Source organism: Triplophysa dalaica, chromosome 17 (genome assembly GCF_015846415.1).
Source record: "Triplophysa dalaica isolate WHDGS20190420 chromosome 17, ASM1584641v1, whole genome shotgun sequence".
In the NCBI taxonomy this organism is placed as follows: domain Eukaryota; kingdom Metazoa; phylum Chordata; class Actinopteri; order Cypriniformes; family Nemacheilidae; genus Triplophysa; species Triplophysa dalaica.
The window spans coordinates 3,427,012-3,441,437 of record NC_079558.1 but is presented as its reverse complement, the minus strand read 5'-3'; the positions used below and the strand labels follow the sequence as shown (position 1 = coordinate 3,441,437).

Genomic DNA, 14,426 nt, shown 5'->3' with positions numbered 1-14,426 from the left:
AATGCCTAATTGGGGGTCCCGGACCCCCCCAGTCCCCCTTCAATTCGAGCACCAATTGAAACAACCTGAGGGTGAGTAAATGATGAGAGAATTCAACACTATATTTTTCTTTTTTTCCTAAGTCTATATGTTACAAGTGCAGGTGAAGATGTGTGAACGTGGACTATAGCAGCTGATGTATTGGTGGGGGGAGCGTGGGGAAGGAGGGCTCATGACGTCAAGGGCTTCCTCGTCCAACACATGACATGCTTTCACGTTGAAACCATTCGCGGCGTCCGTTTTCGTTATCAAGTGACTGTAATATGGACATCGGCTCCACATGGTAAGTGTTTAAAATCCTATGTGTAAAAACACATGATCGTCTGAACGTAACCTGTTCCTGGCATGAATATCTGCTGGTTGAGGGTGTGTTGACTGTGACACGTCGCTGCTTACATAGATATGAAAGCGGATAGCCTGCTAGCAAGCTTAACTTGACTAGGATTAGTAGTTTAAAGGGTCGGTAAAGATTTAAAGTGCCTCAAACGTCGATTTAGTTCAGATAAGTTACAATCGGATTCTCTGGTCCATTAAAAAATAAATAAAGTAAACTGTTGTTAAAAGCAGACATACACATCGAGACATTTACTCGTCACCGCTACCGCCATGATAAGGATGTTACGTCATCGTTATCACGTTTGGTCAGACATTCATAATGTGTTTAACTTAACGTTACGTATTTTAAAACTATAGCTTTAAAATCCACACGTTGATAGTCCATTTACTAGAGGTAAACAGGATAAATAACGTATATTCAATTACAGTTGTCAGGTTTTTGGGATCATAAGGTGATTATGGTTTATGGCTCTTATTACTGCTAGAGGTACAGTAAGATACAGGGGTTAAATTGACCTAAATTGAAACATTTTCTATTGTTTGCTTATAATACAAGTTACTGTTTTATATTTGAAAAAAATATAAATGTGTTATAAAGATTTGATTTTGCTGTCTTTATGTTTGGCGTCACAGAGATCCCATTGATTCCCCTGAACAAAATAAAAACGTAATAATAAAATAGACATTAAACAACATGGCAGTGTTATTATTATTCAAAGGGTCCTATAATCATAAAGAATAACCAGTGTTGTAAGAGATCAGGTAAAGTTTATATGTTTTTGATTTTGCGTTACCACAGTTTTATTATGAATATCATGGTTAAGCTATGGTTACTCTACTAAAAATGTGGTTAATTTTCTTTTAGGGGTGTGATAAATATTATATATTTTAATATATTTATTAAATTAATGTAGAAGTGTTAATCTTAGTTAAAAAAGCTTTTAATAGCTGTTAACATGGCATGTTGAGCTCTGAGACCATAGACAGAATACAGAAGGGTGTGAATGTTTGATGTTTTATGGTTGAGTTGAGAAAAGCTACTTCAGTGTGTAGGCAAGAGTAACGTTTGTTCCCATGCAGAGAGAGAGAGAGACAGGTGAGCAACCTGTTACTGCAACAGAGCACTGCCAAAAGAGTAGGTCCTTTGCTCAGTGATCACTTGATCTATTGTTGGCTCCAAGATTGCTGAATCAATCGTATCTGCCAGGAATGCACCTGTCCTGCACAGATGAGAATCGCTGTGTGTTTGCATTGTGATCCTGTGAAGAGCGTTATCCTTTGCTGCAAAGATAGTCATCGCAGAGTACACATGTTTATGTAATTTCTCTGCCTAAAATTTCCTTCATTGTCCTCTGAAAGAGCTGAGAGGAAAAGTTATTTTAAATGTAGCTTTTGCTATCAGACGTGCCAATGAGTGCTTTAAGTGAAATTCAGAACTTGTGAGAACTTGCAAAGTATGTGAAGTTTTTTTCTTTACATTTTGCTCATGCCACACTCTGGGATTATGTTTTATAGCAGCTGTCATAGATGTCAGAAGTGTTTATTTTGTACAAGGAAACCATTTGGTGATGTTTCAATATTTGATGGCAGATGCAGGTCTCCGCCTACAATAATGTTGCTCGGGTTACATCTCTCATCGGACCCCTGAGAAATATCAGTCCTGAATAACAACGCTTGTCTTTAAATCTTGGATGAGAGCTCATTAAACTATTAGGTTCGTGTGGAATTAGAAATTCAATGGATTTTTTTTATGGATTACAGGCACAATTCAAAACCCAAAACAATTGGAGATCTGCTCCCATGAGTCTCCACGTCACCCGCGCTGGGAACTGTCCAGAATAAGGCAAGAAGGCCAGGCAGTTTAGCCATTATAATTATGGAGAAGGGAAATGGCTGCCTTCTTCCTAAACTCTTAAAAACACTCCATGGAAGTAAACTTGAGGCTAGTTATTGTATGGTGGTGTTTTCTATTTGATCAAAATAATGTCACTCATACATTTTGTTTAAGACATGTTTAAAATGTTTAAAAAAAGTTCAATATACTTTTTTGTGCTTTGCCACAGCTTTTGAAATATTTATAATTTACATTTTTTGATAAGATTCAGTTTTCTTTTTTATTTGCTTTTGGGAAATGCATAATTTATACATTATGTTCAAACATTGTATTACTTTGAAGTCGTGGACCCTGTATCATGCATTGTATCCACTTGTGAGTCGTGCTTTTCAACGATTAATCGCAATTTGTCGCAATTAACCGCATCCAAAATAAAAGTTTGTGCTTATTTATTTTGTATTTATAAACACATGTGTGACCCTGGTTCGAAAATTAAATTGTATCGGTCAAAATTATAGATTTTTCTTTTATGCCAAAAATCAATAGGACATTAAGTAAAGATCATGTTCCATGAAGATATTTTGCAAATTTCCTACCTTAAATATATAAAAACTTTATGTTTATGAGTGGATGTCCTGCCACAGTGCCTCTGATTAACAACTTCAAAGGCAATTTTCTCAACATTTCTCATTTTTTGCTTCCTTGGATTCCATTTTTAAACGGTTGCATCTCGGCCAGAAATTGTCCGAACCTGACAACTCATACATCCATATAAAGCTTAATTATTCAAAAATTTATTCTTTATCTAAATTTCGAAGACATAAGACTGGTTTTGTTGTCCAGGGTAACATATGCGTATATCTTAAGAAAAGGGTTGCATGTGTATAATATTAATATTATATACAATTTAAATGCTACATGAACTTCAATTTATTCTTATATATTGCTTAAATAGGCTGTGCGTTTTGTTACATTCTTATTATATCATGAAGTTTATAAAAAATATATTTATAATTCCAAGTTTGCTTGACTGACCTTTTAAAAGCTGTGATTAAGTATGTTTGGTGATTTTGGTAAGATTCTTGTGCTGTCCTTTTCCCCAACATGCTTATTATTTTGTAAAAATAGCTTGGAGAGAGGTTTCCGTTATGTTTGCCGGTCCTGTAGCCTCTTTCCAAATTCAAGCAAAGTGCTGATTCATCATATAGAGAGAGACCAGAAACGAAGTACAGATCCCCTTGTTGGCTTGGCTATTTACCAATTACATTTCTCTGAATCTAATATAGATATGTCAATTTCCATATTATCTACAACCAACAGAGTAACAGACATTACCCAGCCTCATATTTGCCACGACAATAGATGTCTGACGTTTTTTATGCTCTCTGTTTTACATGCGTGTGGTTTTAATCTGGCTGGTTTAATTTGGTGTCTGTCTGTGTGCAGGGGTGGATAGAGAGATGACCCCGCCCTGCTCGGCCTGTGGGACGTGTAGAGCTCTGCGTGGGCAGGAAAAGGAGAAAGAAAGCGAGAGAAGTCGCAAAGGATGGGAAGGAGAGGATGGGGTCGCTGGCAGGGCATCTCCACAGCTGTGCTCTATGGATCCCTGGCTCTCTTCGTCTCCATTCTCCACAATGTCTTCTTACTGTATTACGTGGAGACCTTTGTGTCTGTTTACAAGATCGACAAATTGTCATTCTGGGTGGGAGAGGTGGGTTCATATGTTTGAATACAGCACAAATATTTAATCTTGAATGCAGGATGAATTTTTATTGTAGCACCCAAATACATTTGGCTACTGTGTGACCGTCATTGCCTAAATATGACGACAAAATATGAAAAGTTGCATAAATCTTAAATATAGCGCAGATGTACATTTCAGACAATAGATTAGTGTGGGTTGAAATGTGAAAACAATGGATATGCTGTTAAAATATTTAGACTCTTTCTGGTTGTGTTTCTTTTTATGTAGTTAAAGCTATAATTCCCTCAAAATGGAAAGTGAATTTACTCTTGAACACAAACAAATATTGATATGAAAATCTTACAAAGCACTCAAAAATGCACAAATAAATAAAAATTAAAAGCAATCCATACATGTTTTTTGGTGTTGAAATGATAGGATTATGGAAACAATTCATTTTGATCTTATTCAACAAAAGTGAAATAAAAATCATAACGATGCTAAATTCAAATACGAGGATACGGTGAACCAATGAGTTTTAAAGTTGCAAGCAGTCATATTTGATTTTAGGTATGGCATCAGTTTTTCACAGATGCTACTGTTTGATCTTATCAAACACATTTTGGTACCTAAATGACATTTCCACTACACTCGTATTTCAGTAATTTATTTGCAGTCTTGTGTGAGCTTTATCAAATACACTTCTTTTTTTCCCACAGACAGTATTTCTGATTTGGAACAGTCTGAACGATCCTCTCTTTGGCTGGCTGAGTGACCGTTCCTTCCTCAGCTCCCCTCAGTAAGTTTATGTTTACTCGCTCACACTTCTGCACTTATCATTTATCAGTTACTATATAAATTGAAAATCCACATTTTTAACACACTGCCCACATACTTTAAGCACCTCCTAAGAAAATGCAGAAAAGAAAACTGACGATAATCACCATTTATGAATGTGACCTTTTGCAGCATGGTTTTAATGAGTCTACATAAAATACCGAAGTGAATTTCTCTCAAAATTAGTTCCTAAAATATAGTTATCATGAAATCACTTCACTTACGGAAGTGTTGTAAGTGCTGATCATGTGATTGAGATGTGACAACTGTTGCAGCGTACCTTTAGTCACCACATTTATGTCTCTGTAAATGAATTGGTAGAGCGTGACATGTCAATTGTCAAGAAATGCGTACAGATAAAATCTACATCAAGTCATTTACATAAGACACCAAATGGAGTACATGCAAGAAAATACAATAGTATGCATTAGAACCCATTATGATTTAAAATTTTATACACACTGGATGCGGCGTGATGTGACCAACCCATTACAACAAGCTATGTGTTGCGACAGGGTTTCAGAGTTAATCCAAATGTAGTCTTACAGTTTTTAGAAAAAATGTATGTAAACATCTTTTTTAGTATTTTTTTTATTAAAAAATGTCTCTTGCCATGAACATAGCCATAAAAGCTGACATGGCATTAAAAATACATTAAAAAAGCTATTGTTGAAATATTGCAAGGGTTTACAAAAACTAAATGTTTTTGAATTCTTCAAAAACGTATGTATTGTAAAGGTTTTAGGATATTCAAAGTTTTAGCTCGATGCTAATAGAAAATGATGCATTATTTTCACCGAAAGAATGTGAAACATGTATGTTGGTTATAAAATTCAAATTCAAACAAATGAAACCAAGGATTTGAGATACATAGATTGTTCTAAGGCTAACACTGTTCAGAGAAAATTTGTCAGCAAGTTTTCGGTCTGCAGGAATATGTTTAATTTCATGAATCATGATTATGATGAAAATTTATTGTCTGTAAAATAATTATGATTACGGCGATTAATTGTCTGTTTAAGGCTTTAAAATTATAATTATAACGATTAATTACAAATTAATTTATTAAATTAAAATATAGAAACGTTAAGAAATGTGAAAATTCTTTTGAAAAAGGAGTGACCTAAACAGAAAAGGCTTTCTTAACAGAATAAAATGAGATATGTGGATGATGTCGTCTTGCTGTGTATACATGCAGCAAATCTGGAATCATAAAAAACTGATACAATTTAAATGAAGAAGAAATGTCATTCATAACGTAGTAGTGAGTGCAGATCAAGGACGGTGTATTTAAAATGATGCACATCATTCTTGTTTTCTAAGGATTTACAATAATTGCAGTTATCTGACTGCGATGAGACGATTATTTAATAATTGTGTCAGCCCTACTTTTATTACCCATTGAACACACATGCTCATCAAAGCCATGTATTTATTATAAGACTCATTTTTCAGAGTCTTCGTTTGTCATATCACAGTACTACAATAACTTGTTCTTGCTCAGGTCCGGGTCTCAGATCACCTCCCCTGAAGTGGTTCTAAAACGACTGCAGGCGCTCTCCAGAAGCGGGCCTCTTTTCGCTCTCTCTTTTCTGGCCTTCTGGGTGGCCTGGACTTGGCCTGGACTGCAGTTCCTCATCTGCCTGTGCCTTTACGATGGGTTCCTCACTGTGGTGGATCTCAACCACAACGCCCTCCTGGCCGACCTGGCCGTGTCAGCGAACGATCGCACGAGCCTCAATTTCCACAGCTCCCTGTTCAGCGCGCTGGGCGCGCTATCCGTCTTCCTATCCTACTCTTTCTGGAACAAGGAGGACTTCTATTACTTCAGGTTATTCTGTGTGACGCTAGCTGCACTCTCAATGTTGGGCTTTGCTGTGGTTTCACGTCTTCTGTGCCATCGCTTTCAGAAAGAAGTTCAACCACGCCAGAACGACTGCCAGGAACTTACAGAGTAAGAGAACAGCTAATATCTTAATAATGTGTTAAAATTTAAATGTTCCTAAATTGCTTGTCACTGAGGTTTTCACCATAAGTTAGTTGCAAAAACACTCCCCATGGAGCAACCTGAAATGTTGCTTTGGTTGATGTTGTTTGAGTAACATACAAACATCCAATATTTGTGTTACCGAAAAAGCTTCTTAAAGAAATAGTTCATCCAAAAATAGGAACATTTTTATCAATGTAAGGCAATGTATACACCCCACTCTGCCAGAGCTCTCTTAAATAATTCATGCTGGTTATCATCCAAAACCCTAAATTTAAAGGGATAGTTCACCCAAAAATGAAAACTCTCTCATCATTTACTCACCCTCATGTCATTTCAAACCTTTATGATTTTTTTCTTCTGCAGGACAAAAAGAAGATATTTAAAAAAAAAAGGTAACCGAACAACAACGGTACCCATTAATTTGCATTGGGCTTTTTGTCCATTCAGTAGAAGTGAATGAGTGCCGCAATCGTTCGGTTACCAACATTCTTCAAAATATCTTCTTTAGGGTTCTGCAGAAAGAAAGTCATACATGTTTGAAATGACAGGACTGTGAGTACATGATGACTGAGTTTACATTTTTGGGTGGACTAACGCTTGTAACGCTTTGTGGTTATGGCACACAAAAAAGGTCATTTTATTTAATTGAATATTTAAACAAAATCTATTTTTGTTAGAATTTTACAGTTACCATTGCCTTGCCAAGCAAATCAGAAAAGTAAAACAAGAGTTTACTGAACAGAAATGATCATTTCAGTCACAAACCTCAGATAGTTTGTTTCTCTCTGAAAGAATGTGTGAGCTGTGCTCTCCATTATTCATTCCACCCACACGGTAATGCTCAAGTTGTGAGTTTTCAATCCGTTGCATCTGTTTTCACCTTTGTTTTTCCCATTTAGTTTTTTTCCACTCAGCCAGTCCTGTTTTCTAGTTGTTTTCCTCTCTCTTTGTGGTTCCGTGTTATGGGTGAAGCAAAGTTGATTTTTAACCCATTGGAAGATGTGTGTTACTGTCGTTTTTAATGGATAACGGAGGTGTTCTTATTCACAACATAACTAAGAACCATGTTTTACCATGGTAAAATTACTGTATAAGAACCAGCCTCCTGTCAGTTATTTATGTTAACTAACTGCAACTGCAGTTTTATAGACGTAGACCCATGTTCAATCATTTTTTTTATTGTTGATCAAATTCAAAATAATGAACTCTTTGGTCATATATTGTAGTTGAACAATGAAACTTTGAGCATTTATATACAATTTGTTGTCACAAATGTGCGCTTTTAAGTGTTTTACAACTGCCTCACACATGGTCAATCCAATATGTACAGTACTTTTTTTTAATCTGTGAATTTTTGTTTTCCCTCATATTGATGTCTCTTTTGAATTTCCCGTTCTTCTTTGTTTATCTAGACTCAGTGTTGGTCAAGCTCCTTTTACCTCTTCTGAGAAGCCTGTCACTCTTGGAGAATATCTGAAGCAGTTATCACACCACAGGAACTTCATGTGGTTCGCCTCGATGAACCTTGTACAGGTAATATAAACATATGCAATAAAGCAAAAGTTACACGAAGTTAAAGCACCATTGAACACCCAATTCTATATTTTTCCTCCTCTGTAGGTTTTCCACTGCCATTTCAACAATAACTTCTTCCCCCTGTTTTTGGAGCACCTCCTGTCAGACCGTATATCTGCCTCCACCGGTTCCTTCTTGCTTGGTAAGAGACTTTTATTGGATGAGGGAGATGAAGAACATGGTCACATGACCACTGCGGGATCAACAATGTCGGCTGTGTAATGCTTGTGGGAACCTAAAGACTTTAATAGAAGCTTCATTAGAACTAATGAAGATTTCCCAGATGCTATGCGGACAATGCTGCTTCTTCTTTATCTTCCTAATGGAACTTATTTTCCCGTCACAGGTTTTTCTTACATCGCCCCTCATCTGAACAATCTCTACTTCTTGACGCTGTGCCGTAGACTGGGTGTCTACCAGGTGATTCGCTGGCTCTTTCTCTTGAAGCTGGGTCTCAGCATAGCCATGCTGTTAGCTGGGGCGGACCAGGTGTACCTGCTCTGCATCTTCATTGCTAGGTGAGAAATGAAGGGTCCCGCAGGTTCTTCCGCTTTGATACTACAGGTGCTCTGCCTCGTACGTTCAAGGTTCAACGTTTTGGTTTTTAATCTTTGTTTGAGGCAGGTGTGCTTTTGGTGGTACAAGACAGAGGATATATATCCATGTTAACAGACCAAAGATGCGTTCTGTGAGAAGTGCAGCCTAGAATCGTATTAGTATTCATACTCTGAGCTAATTGAGCTTAGATCAAATTGCAAAGTAGCAGGGAGGGTTTTAAGAATTCTCAGCGCTTGGTTCCTGAAAATTGCATTTGATGCATTACTGTGCGTTCTCACCACCAGCAACAAAGCGTGTGTGAACGCACAGCTAGAATGTCAAGAGTTTTTAAGTTCTGTCATTGTTTACTCGCCCTACTATGTTTTCAAAGCTGTATGACTTTCTTTCTTCTGCAGAACACAAAATAAGATATTATGAAGAATGGTGGGACTCATTCACTTCCATTGGTTTTGTGTTCATACAATAGAAGTCAATGGGGGGCCTATATTATTTGCTTCACTATATTCTTAAAAAATCTTCTCTTGTGTTCTGCTGAAAAAAGAAAGTAATAAAGTTTAAAATGAAAAACCGGGTGAGTAAATAAAGACAGAATTAAATGTTTGAGTGTATGATCTTTTTAAGTCATTTTTCAACATTCATTTCTGATCTTGAACCTTTCTCCATAGTAACCGCGTGTTCACCGAAGGAACCTGTAAGCTTCTAAACCTGGTGATCACTGACCTGGTGGACGAGGACTTTGTGTTAAACCGCAGGCAGCAAGCAGCTTCTGCCCTCCTCTTTGGCATGGTTGCCTTGGTAACCAAGCCTGGCCAGACCTTTGCCCCTCTCATTGGTACCTGGTTGCTATGCGTCTACACAGGTGTGTGTGTGTATTGTGCATAAACAGTTCTGGACCCGCATTATAATAAACATTTTCATTTATTTATTTGTGATTCATTTAGATGTTGTTATCAAAATTCTGTAATCTGGTATTTTTCTTTTTGTTTGACTATTTTTAGGTGCAATTCTTAAAAAGAATAGCATATGTTTATGACATGTTACCACCATGATCCTAAAATTGCTTTCCTGTCGGAAACCTTGTATCTCCATTTTTTGTTATGTGCCTTTAATCATTATTATAAGTCCTCGTTTATGTTTTTCCCTGGGTTTTGCAAATGTTTAACCAAAAAAAAGTATTAAAAAGTGCTTGTCAGCTTTGACAACGCAGTATCTGAATGCAATGTTTTTTCCATTTCCGGAAAAAAGCTAATTTAGACATCCTAGGGTTTGGAAGGACAGCAGCGAAATGAATTCAATAATAAAACCATGTCTAGATATGGATGAATTCCAGTGCATTGGATAGTAAAACTAATTATCTCTCATTCCTCAGTAAATTATATTATAATTAAATTGAAACTTTTTGTTCAAATGTGATTTTTCAGGATATGACATCTTCGAGAGGAACTCTGTGGGCACAGAAGCGATCTCAGCCCCTGCATCCCCCATACCCCTGCGTCAGGGTTGCTTTTACCTGCTGGTGTTTATACCGATCACCTGCGCACTTCTTCAGCTGCTGGCGTGGTCTCGTTTCACTCTTCATGGACGAAGACTGCAAGGCATCAAGGCCCTGAGGCAAGGCGCCCAGCACAACCACCTCATTGATGTCAAGGCTATCTAATGCTCTCAGAGTCCGGAGAAGGAGGAGGACGATCTGAACATTCCGCAAAACTAGGAATTCTGCCAACAGACTGACCCGAAATGAAGGATGAGGGTGCCAAATACAGCAAGAGACGTTTGAGTTTAATGTATGGCCGTGCATCTTGCTGAATCCTGCATTACTTTGCTTAGTTTGCTGAGTGTTAATTATTTATACTGAGTATATATTTGGGACCAAATACGAACGGTTAAGATAATCTTGTGGTTTGGGACCATATTTATCAGACTGCCCCCAAAACATCTTTGTATGATGTGTCAAGGTATATTTAGATGAGTTGATAATGAAGCCAAATCAGATTTGATCCAGACTCCCTTAAGAAGTTTATTCTTGCCTCTTTCCTTAATGGTCTATACAGAAAAACACTGTGGTTGTAGAAAAAGCATGTTTACAGTAGCATTCAGCAACATTCCAGGGACACAATATGGATTTGCATGGGTATCTGTGGAGGTTTCTTTAATACATTTGTAATTGCCAAATTGTTTGGATTTTATGTGGCCAGTAATATTTGTTTTTATATAACATTTTGAAATGTATTCAGTCATTGCCATTAATGATAATTATTAATCAAAATGTATATAGTGTGCATGTATAACTTATTTTTGTACCTTAATGTCCTATTTCACTTTATTTTTGTTTCAAAGTTAACTGATGGGACGTGAATATTTACTGGGCAAGTCTGACATTTCTATACAAATAGAATTCTCGAAGGTACAAAAATAGTTTTATATAAGAGTTTTCCAAATTAACATTTATAGCGTCGAATTTATATTGTCAGCTCTTCGTGAAAGTCATATTCTCAAAACACACATAAAGTTGCAGTGAATTTACAGGTATGGAAAATACTGCAAAAATACAACAACCAGACACGTCTTCATTTTTTTATTATAGGTTTAGACTTCTGTCCAGCAATTTCTGCCTGCACGATGGGCACATATACTCTTGTTATTTCTTCATATTTTAAGATTAATTACTTTCAAAGAACTTTATTTCTGTAGGAAAAACCATCATAGTTGGTTTCTCATGGTAAGAGTGTCAGAGACAATGAACTATGGCTTGGTTTATACGAGTTGTGCTTTTACCATGAATTTTTTTCAAACGTATCACTTGGAAATAAATTTCATTGTTTTACAAAAGTAATGTTTCAAGACTTTATCTTTGAATGTGCCTGCAGTACAACACTTGTTTGAAGCCATCTTTAAATTTACATTGGGACTGTTAGTGAAGTTAGACAGTTCTCATGTAATTTCATGTGTAACAAATATCTGATGCCGAGTCCAAGCACCCCGGATTAAGGATATTTCCCAACTAAACCCGGAAATATAATTCTGGAACGGTGCTGTTTTAATGTTAATGTTACTAAACATGTTTTATGTTGCTAAATACTTTTAAAGGCCCCGTTATTGTCCTGTTTTTGAAGTTTAGATTGTGTTTAACAATGGATGTTCATGTTTCTAGTTTCAAAAAAACCTTTATGTTTCACATATTTCGAGTCTATCGTCCACCGCTGTCTCTCTTCTCACAAAACGACTGGATTTATTTCGGTTTCTTCCCGCCTTTCGAAACGCTCTGATTGGTAAAGCTGACCAGGTCTGTCGTGATTGGTTCCCCGCTTAGAGCGTGTGTGTGAAAATGTCCCACCCATCCAATATCAACGAGTTCCGCTCCTCAAGCTGTCGCGATTGGTCGGTCCCCTTCTCGGTGCACATGAATTCACACACTGGAGCGTGCTCTCCTTGATGGCAAAACACTCAGGAAAATGACTGCTTACCAGTGTTGGGTGTAACTAGTTACTAAGTAATTTGTTACTGTAATTTAATTACTTTTCCCTTGAAAAAGTAAAGTAAGGGATTACTCGTATGTTTTCTGTAATTTAATTACAGTTACTTTTGATGTAATTAAACTAAATACTTTGTGAAATATATGCGTGTTCAATAGTGTAATTGACATCAAAATTCAAAGTCCTACTTTAAAATCTGTGCTTTAATGTATAATTCTCACATTTGTAATACTTTGGTCAGTTAATAATATTATTTATTTGAATGAATTTAATAAGCCGTTTCATGTCTATCCTTGAATCACTTAACTAATCAAGGTTGATGTAGGATATAGAAAGTAATTAGTAATGAGTAACTAAATACTTTTTGGACAGAGTAATTTGGACAGTAATCTAATTACACTATTGAATATGTAATGAGTAACTAGTAATTAATTACTTTTTCAGAGTAACTTACCCAACACTGCTGCTTACAATATCAGGAAATGCAAATCCAATGCATACCCTCTATAAACGGTAACAATGCGTCATAATGCGTCATAAAGCGTCAACTTCATTTCATCAGTTAAAAACATGCGTATCCATCGAAGTGTAACAGAGATATGTTAGTGCATGCGCAAACGTCAATCTTTGTTAGAAAGCGCGGTTTTTATCTACTACGGCGAGGAAAATAACACCGGAGCTGTTGCGTCAGATCGATTACATTATCACTAATAACAGAAGCGTTAGTTTTGCCTTTTTATATTGGACCCGAATTGATAAAACAAGCAGATTGACTAGGAGACTGAAAGCAGGACGTCAGAGGACATTTCATAGAAGTATTTTAGACAGAGGTATGCACACACACACAAAATCATTGTATTGTTAAAGTCGGCACAGCCGATGTTAAAGTCATGGAAGCTGCTATTTGACCGTTGGTTATCTTACAATGTGTGTAGCTGAACTCTTTCCAGCTGTAAGACTGTGATGAAAGTGAAAATAATGAAGCGCGCATCTCTACCAAATGTTAACAATCTCTGATAACCCTCTATCTAGCCCCATTTTTTGGCGTATTCCTTTGGGCGTAGGTTATTTAAAACAATCGGAATAGTGACATCATGTACCCAGGAAGTAGAGGGGTGTAGTCAATTCCAGCCGTTCTATGTAGTCCTTGAAAAGGGAATTATGTTCAACACAAAGTCTCGCTTGGCATTTAACTATGAGCTGTATCCTTTTGCAGGTAAACTTTTTACTATAATAGCAAGATCACGCACTAACTAAAGTTTGAAAATGCGATCGCGGGGAATGAGCCCTTTAATGTGACTAAATCCAGATGTTGTTTCCTGGTTTGAGATGGAAAATATCCTAAATCCGAGGTGTCTGGAACGCAGAGCCTCGTGAATAATGAACCACCAGCACGAGGCACCACCTGACTACGGTAGGTTCAGGTTTCAAATGACTTCAGTATAATTGGCTCCCGTGAGAGCACATGGTTTGCCTTAATTAACATATGCTTAAATCCTTTTGTCGGGTACGTTGTAAAGTATACCAAAGGTAAATGCAAACTGTTATGACCATATTTGTAATGAGATGTACACATGCTCAATGAGTTGACTTTTATTTGGTCTTGTGCACGTCATAATCACCAGGGTGTGTGAGTAGTTTCCTTTGTGGGAAGGACCTGATTATGTCAGCGAATTAAACAACTTCATGTCACTACAGTTCCTAAAGTAAGAAATCCCCGTAATCCCCCTCACCCATTCCCTGAACTGATCACGTTTTTTAGTTATGACGACGCTCTTAAAAGGGCCTAAACTTTTGCTGGAACCTCAATGACGATGATGTTATCTATACAAGTGGTTTGTTTCTTTTCAACCTACTATATGCTTTAGACTGGAGACATTTCAATGTACGTATCACGTCTGCCTCCCCAGAAAGGTCCATATTCAAGTATCCAAAGTTTTTATATTACTCACGTTATTGTCGCCCTTTTAAACAAGCCCCCGCCCCGTTTCTCGAAGCCCCTCCTTTTTGCATGTTAACGCTGTGACGAGTCACATGATTGGCGGAGCGGTCATTGAGATGGGAGGGGCGATTGTGAAGCTCCGTGTGTATTGAAACTCT

General features: G+C 37.0%; 1 protein-coding gene across 2 annotated transcripts; it reads left to right on the top strand.

Annotated features, from left to right (window-relative positions):
- The first annotated feature begins 222 nt into the window (after nt 1-222).
- Nucleotides 223-11,418, top strand: mfsd13a (major facilitator superfamily domain containing 13A). Of its 2 annotated transcripts, XM_056772099.1 has the most exons (10): nt 278-322; nt 2,137-2,218; nt 3,656-3,920; nt 4,613-4,692; nt 6,235-6,684; nt 8,133-8,253; nt 8,341-8,437; nt 8,642-8,813; nt 9,519-9,712; nt 10,275-11,418. In XM_056772099.1, the coding sequence occupies exons 3-10, from the start codon at nt 3,756-3,758 to the stop codon at nt 10,508-10,510; spliced, it is 1,515 nt and encodes a 504-aa protein (XP_056628077.1). In that variant the 5' UTR covers nt 278-322; nt 2,137-2,218; nt 3,656-3,755; the 3' UTR covers nt 10,511-11,418. The 2 variants fall into 2 exon arrangements, with proteins under 2 accessions (XP_056628078.1, XP_056628077.1); XM_056772100.1 differs by lacking the exon at nt 2,137-2,218 and having other exon boundaries at nt 223-322.
- The last annotated feature ends 3,008 nt before the right edge of the window (nt 11,419-14,426 follow it).